Raw genomic sequence first — 13,836 nt, forward strand, 5'->3', positions numbered from 1 at the left:
CCATGGCTGCTTCATGCCACAGCCTCTTCCCTAGGAACCTCCCCATGGCTGGCTTTGTCTGAATCAAACCCTCAGTGCGTTTGCCTGGCTGGGCCCTGAGATTGACATGGAAATGTGAACGGGCCTGAAGCACCGCCAGGCAAGCAGGGTCCTGCCTGCTGCTCTCCCAGCCCGCAGCAACCCTTCTCACTGGGGTACCCTGACACTGGGACCAGCGAGGGAGGGATGAGCGTGCACTCAAAATGGCTGGGCCAGTGGGGACTTTTAAAAGCCCACCCTCTTAGCTAAAACAAAGAGAAGGGTGTAACTAGGAAGTGAAAAGAGATGGAGAGGAAGGTGAGAGGGGGCTGCCCAGCAACGCAAGCACACATGCTTCAGTTGATGGTGCATAATAAGGGAATTACCTAATAAGCTTACTGTGGCACCTGGACAAGTCCTTTAGAAATATCATGGCCACCTGGGGAGGCTCGCAGAGGAGCCAGGCGGCCCTAATCTGCAGAGCTGGAAAGATGAGCCCCCTTTCCCGCCCCATCCCCTGGGACCAGCCCTGCTTCCTCCCTGGGCAGTGCGTGTCCGGGGCTGACACAGGGGGCTGACACAAATCCAATGAGAACTGGGAATGGATACAGTCATACAGAGTGTTTTTTAAAAAGAAACAGCCCATGCTCACGGCTGATCTTAGAGGGCTGCAAATTGGCAGCCCCGTGACACCCGTGCAGTGGGGATGGGGCTGCTCGGGGACCAGCACGGTCCGACTCCTGCCAGACAGGCAGCACTGCCCCAAGCTGCCGGCACAGGGGCTTCCAGAAGTATGGATCGCCTGCCCTGCACTAGCAGCTGTGAGGGATATGTCAGACAAAAACAAATAACTCCAAAATATGGATTGGGGTTTTTTTTGCAAGTCGTTTAAATACAGCTGTATAAAATCTGAGCTCAACGCAAATTCATATATAAGTGCCTGTGAACGTGCTAATTGGAACGGAAAATGGGTGAGAGAACCTAATGTTGAAAGTCACTCAGAACAATGCAAACATTAAATATACAAATGCTCATCAAATACTTATTTAGAAAGTGGCTTTTAGACAGTGAACAGGCTGGGCTGAAAAAAAATTATTTGCTGATAAATATTGAACTCATTGAGGAATTTGGGGATGTGGCAGTATTTGCATGAATTACAGCAGGGGAAGTATGAAAACACTGAAGACACAGAACTCCTCCAAAGAAAAAAGGGAATAGCAAAACCTGAGCCAAAAATGAGGCTCCACTTAAAAATTACTCCTGCACTAGTGAAGACAGGACCAAACACAGGTATTTGCTGGAAAAATGCAAATTGATTATTTTTTTATTATTATATTGAGGTGGAATTGTGATTAATGATGTGGAAAATAAATTATAAAACTAACATTTATTCAGAAAAAAATTACTGAAAACATTCTTGCTTAAAGTGAATTAGATTGAAAACTATTCTATGGAAACCATTTTCATTTAACTTTTCAATGGGATATTTCAAAACAATTTTTTCCTTTCAGTTATCTAAAGCAGAAAACTTTGAAATTTGGAAGAGTTGTGTTTTCATCTCTTCCTTGTCTTTTTTCCCCTGCCCTGAACCTTCTCGAAGACTGTCTGATGTTCCCACTAGATTTTCTCCTCTCTTTTCTCATCTTTTATTCCCTATGCTCATGCTTTGGCACTCTTGTAAAAGAAAAAAAGAAAAACCCTAAATGCAATATCACTTCCTCAGCTATTAAAGTTTTGTAAGAATAAAAGTAATAAAAAAAATAAGAAAAAATTTTCAACATTTCAATAATTTTTCAGCTGTAGTAGAAGCAATTCTGTCTATCTAGAAAATGGTGGGACTTACAGCCATAAGATCCTGGATTTTTAATTTTTTTTTATTTCTGTGATTTTTTTTTTCCCCTGAAATACTTTAATTGGATTTTTTTTCGGTAGGGAAAAATCAGGGTCTATTTTCTGGAGTACTGCTTTCTGATTAGCCATGATGACTCAGGCCCTGGGAACACAAGGGCAGGGCAGAGCACCAGGAATAGCTGTAGGGGCAAGGGAATGGCGGCACCCCAACCCACCTGGAAGATTCAGCTCCTGCACTGCCAGCTGGGGAGTGAAAACTCTTGTCTGCTGCACCAGGAGCCACTGCTTCTCCCGCAGCTAGACCCTCCAGCAGAGGGGTGGACATTAGGGGGAGTGTAGTTGAAGGGCTCAGAGGTGACAGGAGTCATGAGGATGACCCCACTGCTGTGGCAGCAGCGGGTGTATGAGGCTGCAGAGCCCCTGGCTCTGCAGTGGGAGAGATGCTGGTGCCAGGCACAAGAGCCTCGCACACCTGCAGTGTGGCTAAAGGGCGGAAAACTGCCACAGCTGGCATTTGGGAAGGAGGATGGAATATCCCCTTGCCTTTCCAGTTGGTCACCACTGCCCCAACTCTGAGCCCAGCACAATGAGAACTGTGAGTGATGCCCCAGTTGCCCACCCATGCAGGGACCACGGCTACAAGAATCGCTGCTTCCCGGGCAAGGTGAGGTGGGGGTAGATGGGAGCGGCCAACTCAGTCCCTCTTTCTCTCAGCACCAATGTCCTTCCACAGTCTCTGCACCTCTGAGTATCTGCTGTGGGATAGGGCACAGCCCCACACTGAGGGCGGGGGACTGTCACTCCACAGCAACAAAACAATAGTCAGTGTTGATTATTTATTTCCCAAATAAATCAGCAGGTCCTGCAGGAGAAGGACTGGAAATCGGCAAGTTTAGATTAGACCCTCCCCAAACCGCGGCTGGGCCTTGAGCCGCTGTCAGGGCTGCAGAGAAACAGCAGCGAACTCTCACGCAAATGGCCTATAAAAAAGGCCCCTGTCAAAGGCACCTTGACCTGTAGGCTCGCTGTGGTGCTGGGCTCCCCGCGGCCCTCCCCTCCCCGGGCCGCGCTCCCCTTGCATGATGTATTTCCCCTGCCTTTTTTAGAGCTGCATTATGTTAGCTCCAGGAAACAGCCTCTTCCTTCTTATAAACACAGCCCTGGGTTACTGACCAGCGGCCCTGCCACTCCACAGCCACTCTCTGTCCATCCATCACACCTCGCTGTCACCCTGGCAACATATCTCTTGGACCGGTCCGGCTCCAGAGATGGGAGAGGCAGGAGGGGGAAAAGGAGGGGGGGGTCACATACACAGAGCACAATTCCAGCCTGCTGACTAATTCCCTGGAAACCCTGGGGCTGCACAATGAGAAAGCCTTTCCGAGGGTTTCTCGAGCGTTACTGGAAGGTCAGACGAAGGTCAGTGCAAGGACACGGCTCCTACTTTCCCCACTGTCAGCAAGGGCGGGTGTGTGGGACGGACGTGGGTGAGTCGCGGGGGTGCCACGGGTGCACGGCAGGAGGGATGTTTGGAGAAGGGTGCCTGGGCCCAGCCAGCCCTGTGATGCGGCACAGTGCCCACTCGCTGCTGCTGGGTGTGGGGAACGTGCCTGGGACAGGGCTGGCGGGGTGTCCTGGCAGCCAGACAGGCGTCAGTGTTTCCAGTGGGATGGGGCATGGCCAGCAGCGTGGCCTCTTGCTACCCCAGCGAAGGGAGGGATGAGGAAAGGAAGATCTACCATGGCCCCATGCAAACTCCCTGCCACCTTTGCTATGGCCCCAGTGCCCTCAGACTGTTGGCCTGATCCAGCATCGCTGCACAGGTCACTCTCAGTGCAGGATGGATCCTGGGGGAGAGCACTGGGATGAGTCCTGGGAAGAGTCACCCACGGCCTAAGCACAGCAACTACAGCAGGAGGGGTCCATTTGTGCTCTGCCCCTGAAACACCACCTTTGTCCATCCCCACCTGCTTGTCCTTCACATTAAGCCATTGTCTCCAAGAGGAAATGCCATTTAAAGGCAGGTATTTCAAAAGAAATGGGAGATCTCTACTCTTGGAACAACACTGCACTTCACTTCTGCCCATTTCCGGGGTAAAAATGGGACTCAGGTTTACATGGGGATAAAACAAAAAAGGCAACGCTTTTAAGGACAGATCCTCACAAACACAAACCAAAATCCCATGAGGGCAAATCCTTTATAATCCATGCTCTTCCTTAGAGGTGTAAGTGGAGTGGAAGAGTGGAGGGGGTGGGGATTTAAATCTGGAAAACTGAGTTCCCCGTCCCTTTGGTCTGGCAGAGGGCCCACCGAGAGACCAAAAACAAGTCTGCAGAGAAGCCTGTGTGGGATAATCCAGCTCTGGCCCCTGAGGGGACAAGAACAATTAGGAATCCTCTCTCAAGTCTCCACTCCAAGATAGAAAAACAGTTTATAGTTTGGTCTAGAGTTGTTGTTAGAAAGTTCTGAATCATCAGGATACACTAACAATTTCTGCAGAGTAATTGCCAGGATAATTCATTAGGCGGACTCAGAGATAAACTATTAACAGAAGGTTTCAAATCTCCCACCTGCCTGCCCGTGTGCAGGACTCGGTGGCTGCTCTAATTATACAGTGGCTGTTGGTGAGGAGCTGTCACAGGAGGGAACCATATGAACAGCCATGGCTAAATGTGAAAAGTATTTTAAAGGAAAACGAAAGAATGGGTGTTTATTAGAAGTGTGCAGACCAAGCACATGCTTCATCATTAACCTTTCCAGGAGTGGTAATCAACCAGGGAGCTGTTTGCCTTCACTGTCCCTGAACAAGACACAGTCCCCACCCACAGAAACCATTCCACTTACAGAGAAAAACCCACCATGGCATTGGATGCTGGCCCATGGTGGCCTCTGGAAGCATCATGCAAAACATCTTTGGGCTTAGCCTGCAAGGCTTCTATCCCATTTACCTAGCAGAGACAGAACTGATGAGCTTCCCCAGCCCCATCTTCCTTCCTAGCCCTCAGCTACAGGTTGTTGCAAGGCAGAGGATATTTGTGTCCAACCCTGCTGAGCTGGTCAGCAGCAAGTTACAGCTGAGAAGATAAAGCTGTGCAACAGCCTCTGGCTGTGGGTGTCCCTTGGAACAAATGTCAACCTCTATAGACAAATGCCAGCAGAGCTGAGGAATGCCACCACAGAGAGGCAACTGCTTGTGCATCGCCCTATGCATGTGCTCAGCCAAGGCTGCAGCATAGTTTCAGCCAAAGCTGGTTTCTGCACCTTTTCTCAGCTCAGTTACCCTGAAACCCTGATGGCAAACCCACAGCTGTGTGCCATTTTAGGCACAGATTTGCCAGCTCCAGGAGTAGCCATGGCTGGGATGGCTTCATCTGCATGGGAACAAGCCCTGCTTGCAGCCAGAGGAATCTCGATTAAGCAGGGAGAGAAGTGGGGACTGGCTGCCAGGCAGATGCCCTAAACAAGAGTAACTTATCAGCTCTGTTTCCAAGATGAGACATCTGTCACCACCTTGCACAGAGCCAGCCTGGCCACTCACTCCTCACCAGCAGGCCTGTACAGAAGCAAGAGGGCTTCCCTCTTCCCAAAGGAAGCCATAGAAATGGCCACTGCATAACTTGCGAAATTTCTTCTAGAAAAGGCTTTGCTCGGGCTAAGAAAAGCATTGCACCCAGAATGCTTCAGGGGACGGCGCTGGACGGGAGCGGGAGGCACTGGACGGGAGTGGGAGGCAGCGTGCAGCTGCACTCCCAGCCCCGTGTGTTTGCCAGCGGGCTGGCCCCAGCGGCAGCGCAGGGAGGTCCCCAGCCTGGAGGAACACCGAGTGCCGCAGAGAGCAAGGAACCACTCCACCAGCACACACGCAGCAAAGCCTGACACGATTAATTCCTCCTGTTTATTATGTAATAAAACGCTTTCCAGACCTGTTAAAATTTAATTGGTTTAATCTTAATTGTTTCATTTTTTATGGAGCATGCAAACACAGAGCCTGACCCTGCCACTCTCGTGTGAACCGTCCCGCGAGCTGTGGTGGGAGCAGGATGAAACCCGCTGACCTCAGCGGGATTATGTGCATGAATCAGAACAGCAGGCCTGGGCTCGGAGCTGAAACCCAGCACTGGGCAGGCCGCCAGCATCAGGCCCAGGGTCCACTTAGGCTCCACTTAAGCCCTATGGGATGCAAGTGGTACGCAGGCCTGTGGATGTGAGTGGTGAACAAGCCTTGTGCTGGGCCTCTGCTGAAGGATGAATTTCAGCCTGGCTTCTTAACTTCATGGGCGCAAACGTGCAACAACGGTTTCTGAGGCAAGGAGCAAAGTTGCTCCCAGAAAGCCTCTGGGGTGTGCTCTAGCAAAGGGCTGGTATACGTATGCCTGCAGCAGCGTCCTCCTTCTGCTGGACAGGGAACCTTCTCATGAGCATGAGCAGTAACTGTGATTTATGACAGCTTCTACTCCAGAGGAAGAAGTGTTTTGCTACCCTCTGCACATCCACAGTCATGAGGTTGTGTTGTGCAGCAGGGTGGCTTTGTGAAGCCTGGATATCCTCTGTGCACAAGAGATGCCAAATAAAAGCAGGCAGGAGGAGGTCCTTGGCACTGGCTTTTCCTATCCTGCATTGCCTTAGATGTAGGATGACCTTACCTGCTCCTGCAAGTTGGCTCTCACAGATCAGTAAGCCTCTGTTTCAGAAGCCCATTAGGCACTGAAATCAAAGGCAGTCTTCCCTTTGGTGTCCAAGTTTACTGAGTTCCCCTTGCTGTAATGGCCAGCACCCTTGCATGTGCTGCTCCTATGTCCCAAAGTGCTGAGCAATGAATGTTGCACACAGCTACTGGTATCCCCCAAACCAAGCTTCTACCTTGAAACGTATGTGTTTCTAGTATGTTAAAGAGTCTGGTTCTGACCCTCACAAAACACATTTCTCATCGCGACTTTATTTTGGGACATATTTCCAAGCCATACATCCCTGCAAGAGCTGTGAAGCAAAAGTAAATCAGCGAATGCCAGTGGAGCAAGAAAATACTGCAATGTATTTCTCGAGAAAATGGACATTTGTTGGCTGGTTCTTGGCCAAGCCAAGCAAGGCGGTTCTCAGGATCCAGAGAGGTGGAGGCAGGTGTGAAGTGGCAGACCCAAAGGGACAGGACAGTCTAGGCACTGCCTGGGCACGGAGGGTACAGAGCAGTGGGAGACAGCCCGTTGCTGGGCGAGAATGCAGCAGCCCTTGCCTGGACCTGGCTCTGCCGCCTGCAGAAGCCCTCTGCTCTCCTGAGGAAGACAGATAACGTTTCTTTTCAGAATTGTGAAAAAGTGCCATTCCTGTGCAAGCGGCAAGGCAGGAATAAAAACTATCCTTTCCCCCGGGAGACGTGACCAGGATGGTGGACTGAAGGAGGGCGTCCGGGCCGGGAGCCGCCGGCGGAGCTGCTCCATGTTCGCTCCGCCCGGAGCCCCCCAGGCGCGCCCGCTTGCACCGTGCGGGGCACCGAAACTGGGTGCGGGGAGAGCCGGAGCCGGGAGCGGGCGGAGCGCGGTGCCGTGCCGTGCGGGACCGGGCGGGCCCACTGCTGGCAGGTGACCGCGGCGTGCGAGGCCGGTGCGGGCCTGGCCGGGCACGTCCCCACCTGCGGCCCCGGCGGGGGTTTGTTGCTGCCCTGGGACCGCCGCCTCTCCGCGTCGCGTCGCCGGCCCCGCCGTGCGGGGGCGTCCCCGGCGCGCTGCGGTTCTCACATAAATCAGGACCGAGCTCCTGGGAAAGGGCCATCCTTCACCGGGCGCTGCTGACAGAGAACGAGAACCAGACGGGCCCTGAGATAAACCACGGCGCGCAGCGTTTACACAAGGGCAGGCTCTGTGTAAATAGAGCCGGGCGCGGGGGGCAGCTCCCGGCGGCGCGGGTCCGCTCCGGCTGCGGCCCCAGCCCGCGGGCCGCCGGGCTCCCGGGGCGGCGGGCAGGTGACTACCGCCCGCCCAGCGCCTTCCGCCGCCGCGCCGCCGTCCCCCGTTGGCCCCCTGAGCACCGGGGCTGGAGACAGGGCCGGATTAGTGTGTTTGTTTGTTTACGGCCATTAGCGCGGGGCCGGCTCCAGCACTCCGCATCCGCGAGACTAATGGAGCAATTAGCAGCCCCGGGACTGATAGCATCGCCCCGAGCGAGGCCCCCGGCCGCGGCCGCTGCTACCGGGCTGCCTGCGCCCGGCGCCCTGGGTCGGGCACGGGCTGTCCGCCCGCCGCGATGTGCGCGGCCGCTGCAGGGCTGCTGCTCGCTCCCCGGGCCCGGGGGGGCTCTTGGCTCTCTTGGCTCCGCTGCAGCATCCGCAAGGCAAGCTCCATCCATTACAATAATCCCCTGTCTAAACAGAGCGTAGGAACGGCCGGGACAACAAGGCCCCGCTGTAAACAGAGCTCAGGGGACGCCGCTAATGATATAAATAAAATAACCATTAATAGCCCTGTGACCCCAGCCCAGCCGGTTTGGGAAAGCCCCGGAGCCGACACCCGCCGGCAGGTACCGGGGCTGCCCCGCTTCTTCCTGTCCCTGTCTTCTGCACCCCGGCACTGCTTGCCTCGGTCCGGTCGTGTTCCTTGGCGCCAGCCGCCCGCTACGGGCATGGTCGGGCCCGACCGTCTCCCCAATTTCCAGCTACGAACTCGCCGCCGACCCGTCTCCACCAAAGGGGGGATGCTGGCTGGCATGGCGGGAAGGCGCTGGCTCGGTTACCGCACCGGGAGCACCGGCGGGTGATGAGGCGGCCGCAGGAAAGGCCGGGGTAACACGGGGTGCTCCCAGGCCTGTCGGGGCTCGGCCGCAGCTTGCTCCTTCCGCGGGGCCTGGGTTCTTCGAGCAGTCCGTGTGGCCGGCGGCGGCACAAATGAGCGGGTCCCAGCGGGAGAAACACTCGCACCGCCGGGGAGACGTCCAGAAGCGTCGTTTCTGCCTGGGTCGGGCTCCTGGAGCCCATAGGCCGCGCCTGGCGATCGGCCTGGCGATCCCGTGTCCGGGATTCGGCTGCGGGTGGGAAGGGTGATGGCGCCAGGCGAGCCAGAGCCGGTCAGGGCCGCGCCCTCGGCACAGAGGCTGCTTCTCCCGCAGACGACCGGCCAGGCGGACATCGACTGTGGCCCGCCGGCAGTCCTTAATGCCGCCAGCACCGAGGGCACCGGACCCTGCCGCTGGGCTCCCGGGGAGAGCGGCGCCGTGCAAGCCCTGCCCTCGCCGCGCGGCCGCCGGGCCCCGGGCCCCGAGGCTGGCGGGAGCGGCCCGGGACGGTGGCGGATGTGTAACACCGATAAGGAGCTAATTGTTACTAATTGTTTTCGGGGCCCCGGTAGCGAGTCAGCGCCGGGCTTCTCCGCGCACCGGCGGCATGAGGCAGAGTGGAGCCCCGGTCAGGCCTGGTTACTGCGAACGCCCTTCCCCGTCCACCCTCCGGGCAGCAGGAGAGCGTCCTGCACCGGGAGCGGGCGGAGAACGGCGAGAAGAAACTGAATCGCCGTGATTTACGGCGAAAGATCTGAAGCGGCGCGGGGGGAACGGTCCACTGCGCCGGGGGAACGGGAACGGGCTCCGCCGCGGGACCGGTAGCGCACGAGCTGCGGCGAAGTGTGCAAGACTCGGGCTCCCGTCCCGGACTGCGCCACCAGTAAATGGGTGTGCGGGAAGACGAAGAAAGGAGAGCACCGACAGAGCTGGCAAACGGCGGAGCTGCCGGACGATAACAACACAAGGGAAGCTCCCGGGAAGGCCCCGCGAAGCCGCGGCGCGGGGACACTCACCTGCCCGGCGTACGCGCCCGGCTCCGGTGACCTCCCCTCGGCGCCGATCCGAGCCCTGCGGGGCGGCAGGATTTTAATCAAAACGAAAAATCTCACCAGGGACTCCCTGCCCCTCCTTCGATGCGCCCACTCCCCGCGCCGCGGCACCCCGGAGCTCTTGGAGGGCATCGGAGGCCGCGGAGAGCGCCGAGGGGCCGCAACACCCCGCACCGCAGCGCGGGGCTCGGCCGGTGCCCGGCGCAGCCCTGCGGCCGGGGGACCCACAGTGTGGAGGAGCTCGGCAAGCTCATTTGGTGCGTCACACGCCGGCACAGGGGCGAGGTGGCTCCGCGGAGCCGCTTGCCGCTCATTACCGGAGGGAGAAACGAAAGAAAATGAAACGAAACGAAAGAAAACGAAAAACAACGAAAGGAAATACCGAAGAACGCGGTATCGCTCTTCCCACCCAGACCCACATTACTGCGGCCTCAGGCTGCCCGCCCGGCTCGGCCCGGTCCGCCCCGACTGGGCCTGGCGGCTGCGGGGCCCGATCCGGTGGCGGCGGCGAAGCGCGCTTTGCCCTTTGCGAACGAGTGTCGCACCGGCCGCGGCGAGCTGGGGCGGCCTGCAGGTTGGCCGGTCGCCGGAGGGTCTGCGGGGGCACCGGGAAATGCGGAGTGGGTCGGCTACGTGTACGTCGCATGGCTACGGTCCGTACGGGACGGCGGGGTCGCCGCCGGCTCCGGAAGGGATGCGGGGCGGCAGAGGCGAACCTCGCCTTCGCGCCGCATCCTGAGCGGCGGGACGCACTTGCGGGGCCAGGCGGGCGCCCGTGCTGGTGGGCCGGAGAGGTCGGCCCTTCCCGGCACCGGACCGAACCGTGTGCGAGCAGGGGCCAGCGGGACGCGCCGGGGCGGGGGTCCCTACCTACCTACACGTGCTTAGCACTGGGGGGCGCGGCGGCGGCGGCCGCGGCTCTCTGCGGGAACCCCGACGCACCGTCCCCGCGCCCGCCGGGCGGGTGCCGGGCCGGCGGGGCGCTCTGCGGGGAAGCGGCCTCCCCGAGTGCTGCCTTAATACATTGCTATTTCTGGCCGGGCGGCCGGAGCCGGGCAGGGGGCCGGCTCTGCCTCCCCCTCCCTCCAATGGCGAGGCCGCCCCCGGCCCCTCCTTGCCGTGACGTGCCGGCCCGGGGCAGAGGAGGCTCCCGAGCCCTTGGCTGTCCCTGCAGAAGCTGTAACAAAACGCAGACCCCCAGCGCCGAGCTAATGGAGGCAACTTAGACAGGAGCAGGCGCGGCCCCTCGTCTCTCGGCGCTGCCTGCTCCCCTCGCACCGGGAGCGGCGCTCCCCGCCGAGCAGCCTCCCCATCGCTGCCGGGCCCGCGGGACTGCCTGGCCGCTTGCGCTGCCCCGATGATGTTACCGAGCCCCGTCACCTCCACACCTTTCTCTGTCAAAGACATCCTCAACCTGGAGCAGCAGCAGGACCCACACTATGGGGCCCAGCTCCCGCACCACCTGGAGCACCACTTCCACCCCGCCGCCTGCCTGCTGGCGGCCGCCGACGGCGCCCGCTTCTCCGACGGCGAGGAGGAAGAGGAGGAGGAGAAGCTCTCCTACCTGAGCCCTATGGCAGCGCCCGGTAGCCAGGCGGACGTGCGGATCTCTGCCGACAACTACGTTCACGCTGTGCTGCGTGGCTCCTGCGAAGCTCCCGGCCCGGGAGAAGAGCTGGACCCCGCGGTCCGTGACCCAAGTGAGTATCGGCTCCGCCGCGCTCCCCCACACTGCACCGCCCCGCCGGGACAGGCCCGCGCTAGCTCGCCGTGGTGAATTCCCAGCTCTCTGGGCATCGCACCGCGAAGCCCCGGTCCTGGCGCTGCAGACCGGTCCACGTCCCCTGGCCGTGTCGAGCCGGGACCGGCCCGTCGCGGGGCTGCCACCGCCCTCCTCCGCGCCCGGCTCGCCACCTCCCTGGGTAGTGCCACCGCGGGAAGAGCCTCCGCAAGGCCCCGATCCGGAGCTGCCGGATCAGGCCCGCGCCCCGGAGCTTTGGTAGTGGAGAGGGAGGACCGGGGCGGGTTAGGCCCAACGCGCACCCGCTGCGGCGGGGCCCGGCGGCGGAGCAGGTGCCCGGCGCCGTGCGCGGCGTGTCCCCGGGGCTCACCTCGAGGTGCCGCAGCAGTAACGTGGCAGCCGCCCCGGAGGGGACGTGCCCGGCCCTGCCGCCCAAATCGGGCCCTCGCAAACGCAGGCAGTGCCGGAGGCGACCGGTCCCGGGACTGCCTCCTCGCTCGCACGGCGGTGCCCCGACGGGCGCGTAGCGGCTCGGGGTCGGCCGGGGCGCGGCGCGGAGCTCTCGCCCGCGGGTGGGTCCCGGCGGGAGCAGCGAGCGCCTGGCGTCCCAGGCGCAGTCGTGACCTGTGCTCCCCCGTGCAGAGAGCTGCGTCCTGAAGAAGCCGCTGGACGCGACGGAGAAAACGGAGGAGGCAGAGAGGCCGAAGCAGCGGAGTCGGAGGAAGCCGCGCGTCCTCTTCTCTCAGGCTCAGGTCTTCGAGCTGGAGCGTCGGTTCAAGCAGCAGCGTTACCTGTCAGCGCCCGAGCGGGAGCACCTGGCCAGCAGCCTGAAGCTCACCTCCACGCAGGTGAAGATCTGGTTCCAGAACCGGCGCTACAAGTGCAAGCGGCAGCGCCAGGACAAGTCGCTGGAGCTGGGCGGCCCCGCGGCCCCGCCGCCGCCGCGCAGGGTGGCCGTGCCCGTGCTGGTCCGCGACGGCAAGCCGTGCCTCGGTGGGTCGCAGGGCTACAGCTCGGCGTACAACGGGCCCTACTCCTACAATGGCTTCCCCGCCTACGGCTACGGCAACGCCGCCTCCTACAACCCCGGCTACGGCTGCACCTACCCGGCGGGCACCGGCGGCGCCTCCATGCAAGCCGCCTGCAGCCCGGCGGCGGCCGCCGGCCCCTTCGTGAACGTGGGCGGCCTGGGGGGCTTCAGCGGTGGCGGCCAGCCGCTGCACCAGGCGGCGGCGGGGCCGTCCTGCGCCCAGGGCGCACTGCAGGGCATTCGGGCCTGGTAGCCCGCACGCACTGAGGGTCGGGAGCGGACCGACAGGACGGCCTAGCGGCTCCGGGGCCCCGTTATCACCCGCACCGCAGCCCGGCTGCGCGCCGCGCGCCCTGGACCGGAGGCGGCGGCGGGACGGCGCGGCGGCACCCCGGCACTCCCGCGGGCATCGGTGCGGGGCCGGCGACGGACAGAGCGGAGCGGCGCGGCAGGACGGGTCCTCCCGAGCCCGCAGCGAAGCGCTGCCGCGCCGCGGAGCCGCCGGGACGGACGGACTGACGGCCGAGCCGGGCGGGCCGGAGCCGATCGTGCCGCGCTAGCGGAGCAGCTTTGCTTGTAAAAAAAGCCGACGGCGGGGCCCGGTGGTGCCGCGGCCCCTCTATCTACTTTGTATCGGTCACTGCCAGCGCCAGCTCGCCCAGTCAGTCAATAAACCAGGTGCAATATTCGCCACCCGATCCTCCTTCGCCCCCCAGTCGGTGCCCGGTGGCGGGACGGTCGCCGCGTCGTGCCCACGGGGCAGGGCGGCCCGACCGGCTTGTGAGCGTGCCAAGGGCGCTGAATGGGGCCGCGCAGCTCAGAGCCGGGCCCATTGTGGCCCCGGGCCGGCGCTGAAAGGAGCCGCCGAGGAAGGTAGCGGGAATAGGCGCTTATTGGATTCGGGAACAAAAGGTGTGGCAGGGAGGCGAGGGACAAAGGGGCCCCGGCGCCGAGATTGACGGGCCGCTTTGCCCCCCACTGAGGCCCAGGCCCGGCGCTTTATGCGCGGGGGCTGCAGAAACGTGCTAGGTTTTGTTCCCCTTTCTGGGAGCGCAGGGGAAGAGGAGGGGGGTCCGTGGGCCGCTGATTAGGGCCGGCCGGGCCGGGCAGTCTGAATGCCGGGGCATTATTGCTACATGTTCAGCCATTTCGCTCGATTGCAGGGGGAGGGGGCGGCCGAGGCCCCCGAGCCCCGCGGGACCGGCCGCGGGGTCGCCCACCCGCCAGCCCTGTCCCGAGCCGGCCCGTCCCGTCGCCGCTGCCGCGGCGCTCTCGGGGCGGTCGCGGCCCCGCTGCCGCGGCTCCGCCTGTGCCGTGCGGGTCCCACCGAGCCCCGCCGCCGGGGCCGGAGCCCTTTGGGGAGGGCCGGACACCCGCAGAG

General features: G+C 60.9%; 1 protein-coding gene across 1 annotated transcript; it reads left to right on the forward strand.

The window, feature by feature from the left end:
* Positions 1-10,890: 10,890 nt before the first annotated feature.
* Positions 10,891-13,142, forward strand: NKX2-3 (NK2 homeobox 3). The gene is made up of 2 exons (XM_032695109.1): positions 10,891-11,384; positions 12,068-13,142. Exons 1-2 carry the CDS (start codon positions 11,042-11,044, stop codon positions 12,706-12,708), a joined length of 984 nt encoding a protein of 327 aa, XP_032551000.1. The 5' UTR covers positions 10,891-11,041; the 3' UTR covers positions 12,709-13,142.
* The last annotated feature ends 694 nt before the right edge of the window (positions 13,143-13,836 follow it).

The sequence above is a fragment of the Chiroxiphia lanceolata genome, chromosome 8 (genome assembly GCF_009829145.1).
Source record: "Chiroxiphia lanceolata isolate bChiLan1 chromosome 8, bChiLan1.pri, whole genome shotgun sequence".
Taxonomy (NCBI): domain Eukaryota; kingdom Metazoa; phylum Chordata; class Aves; order Passeriformes; family Pipridae; genus Chiroxiphia; species Chiroxiphia lanceolata.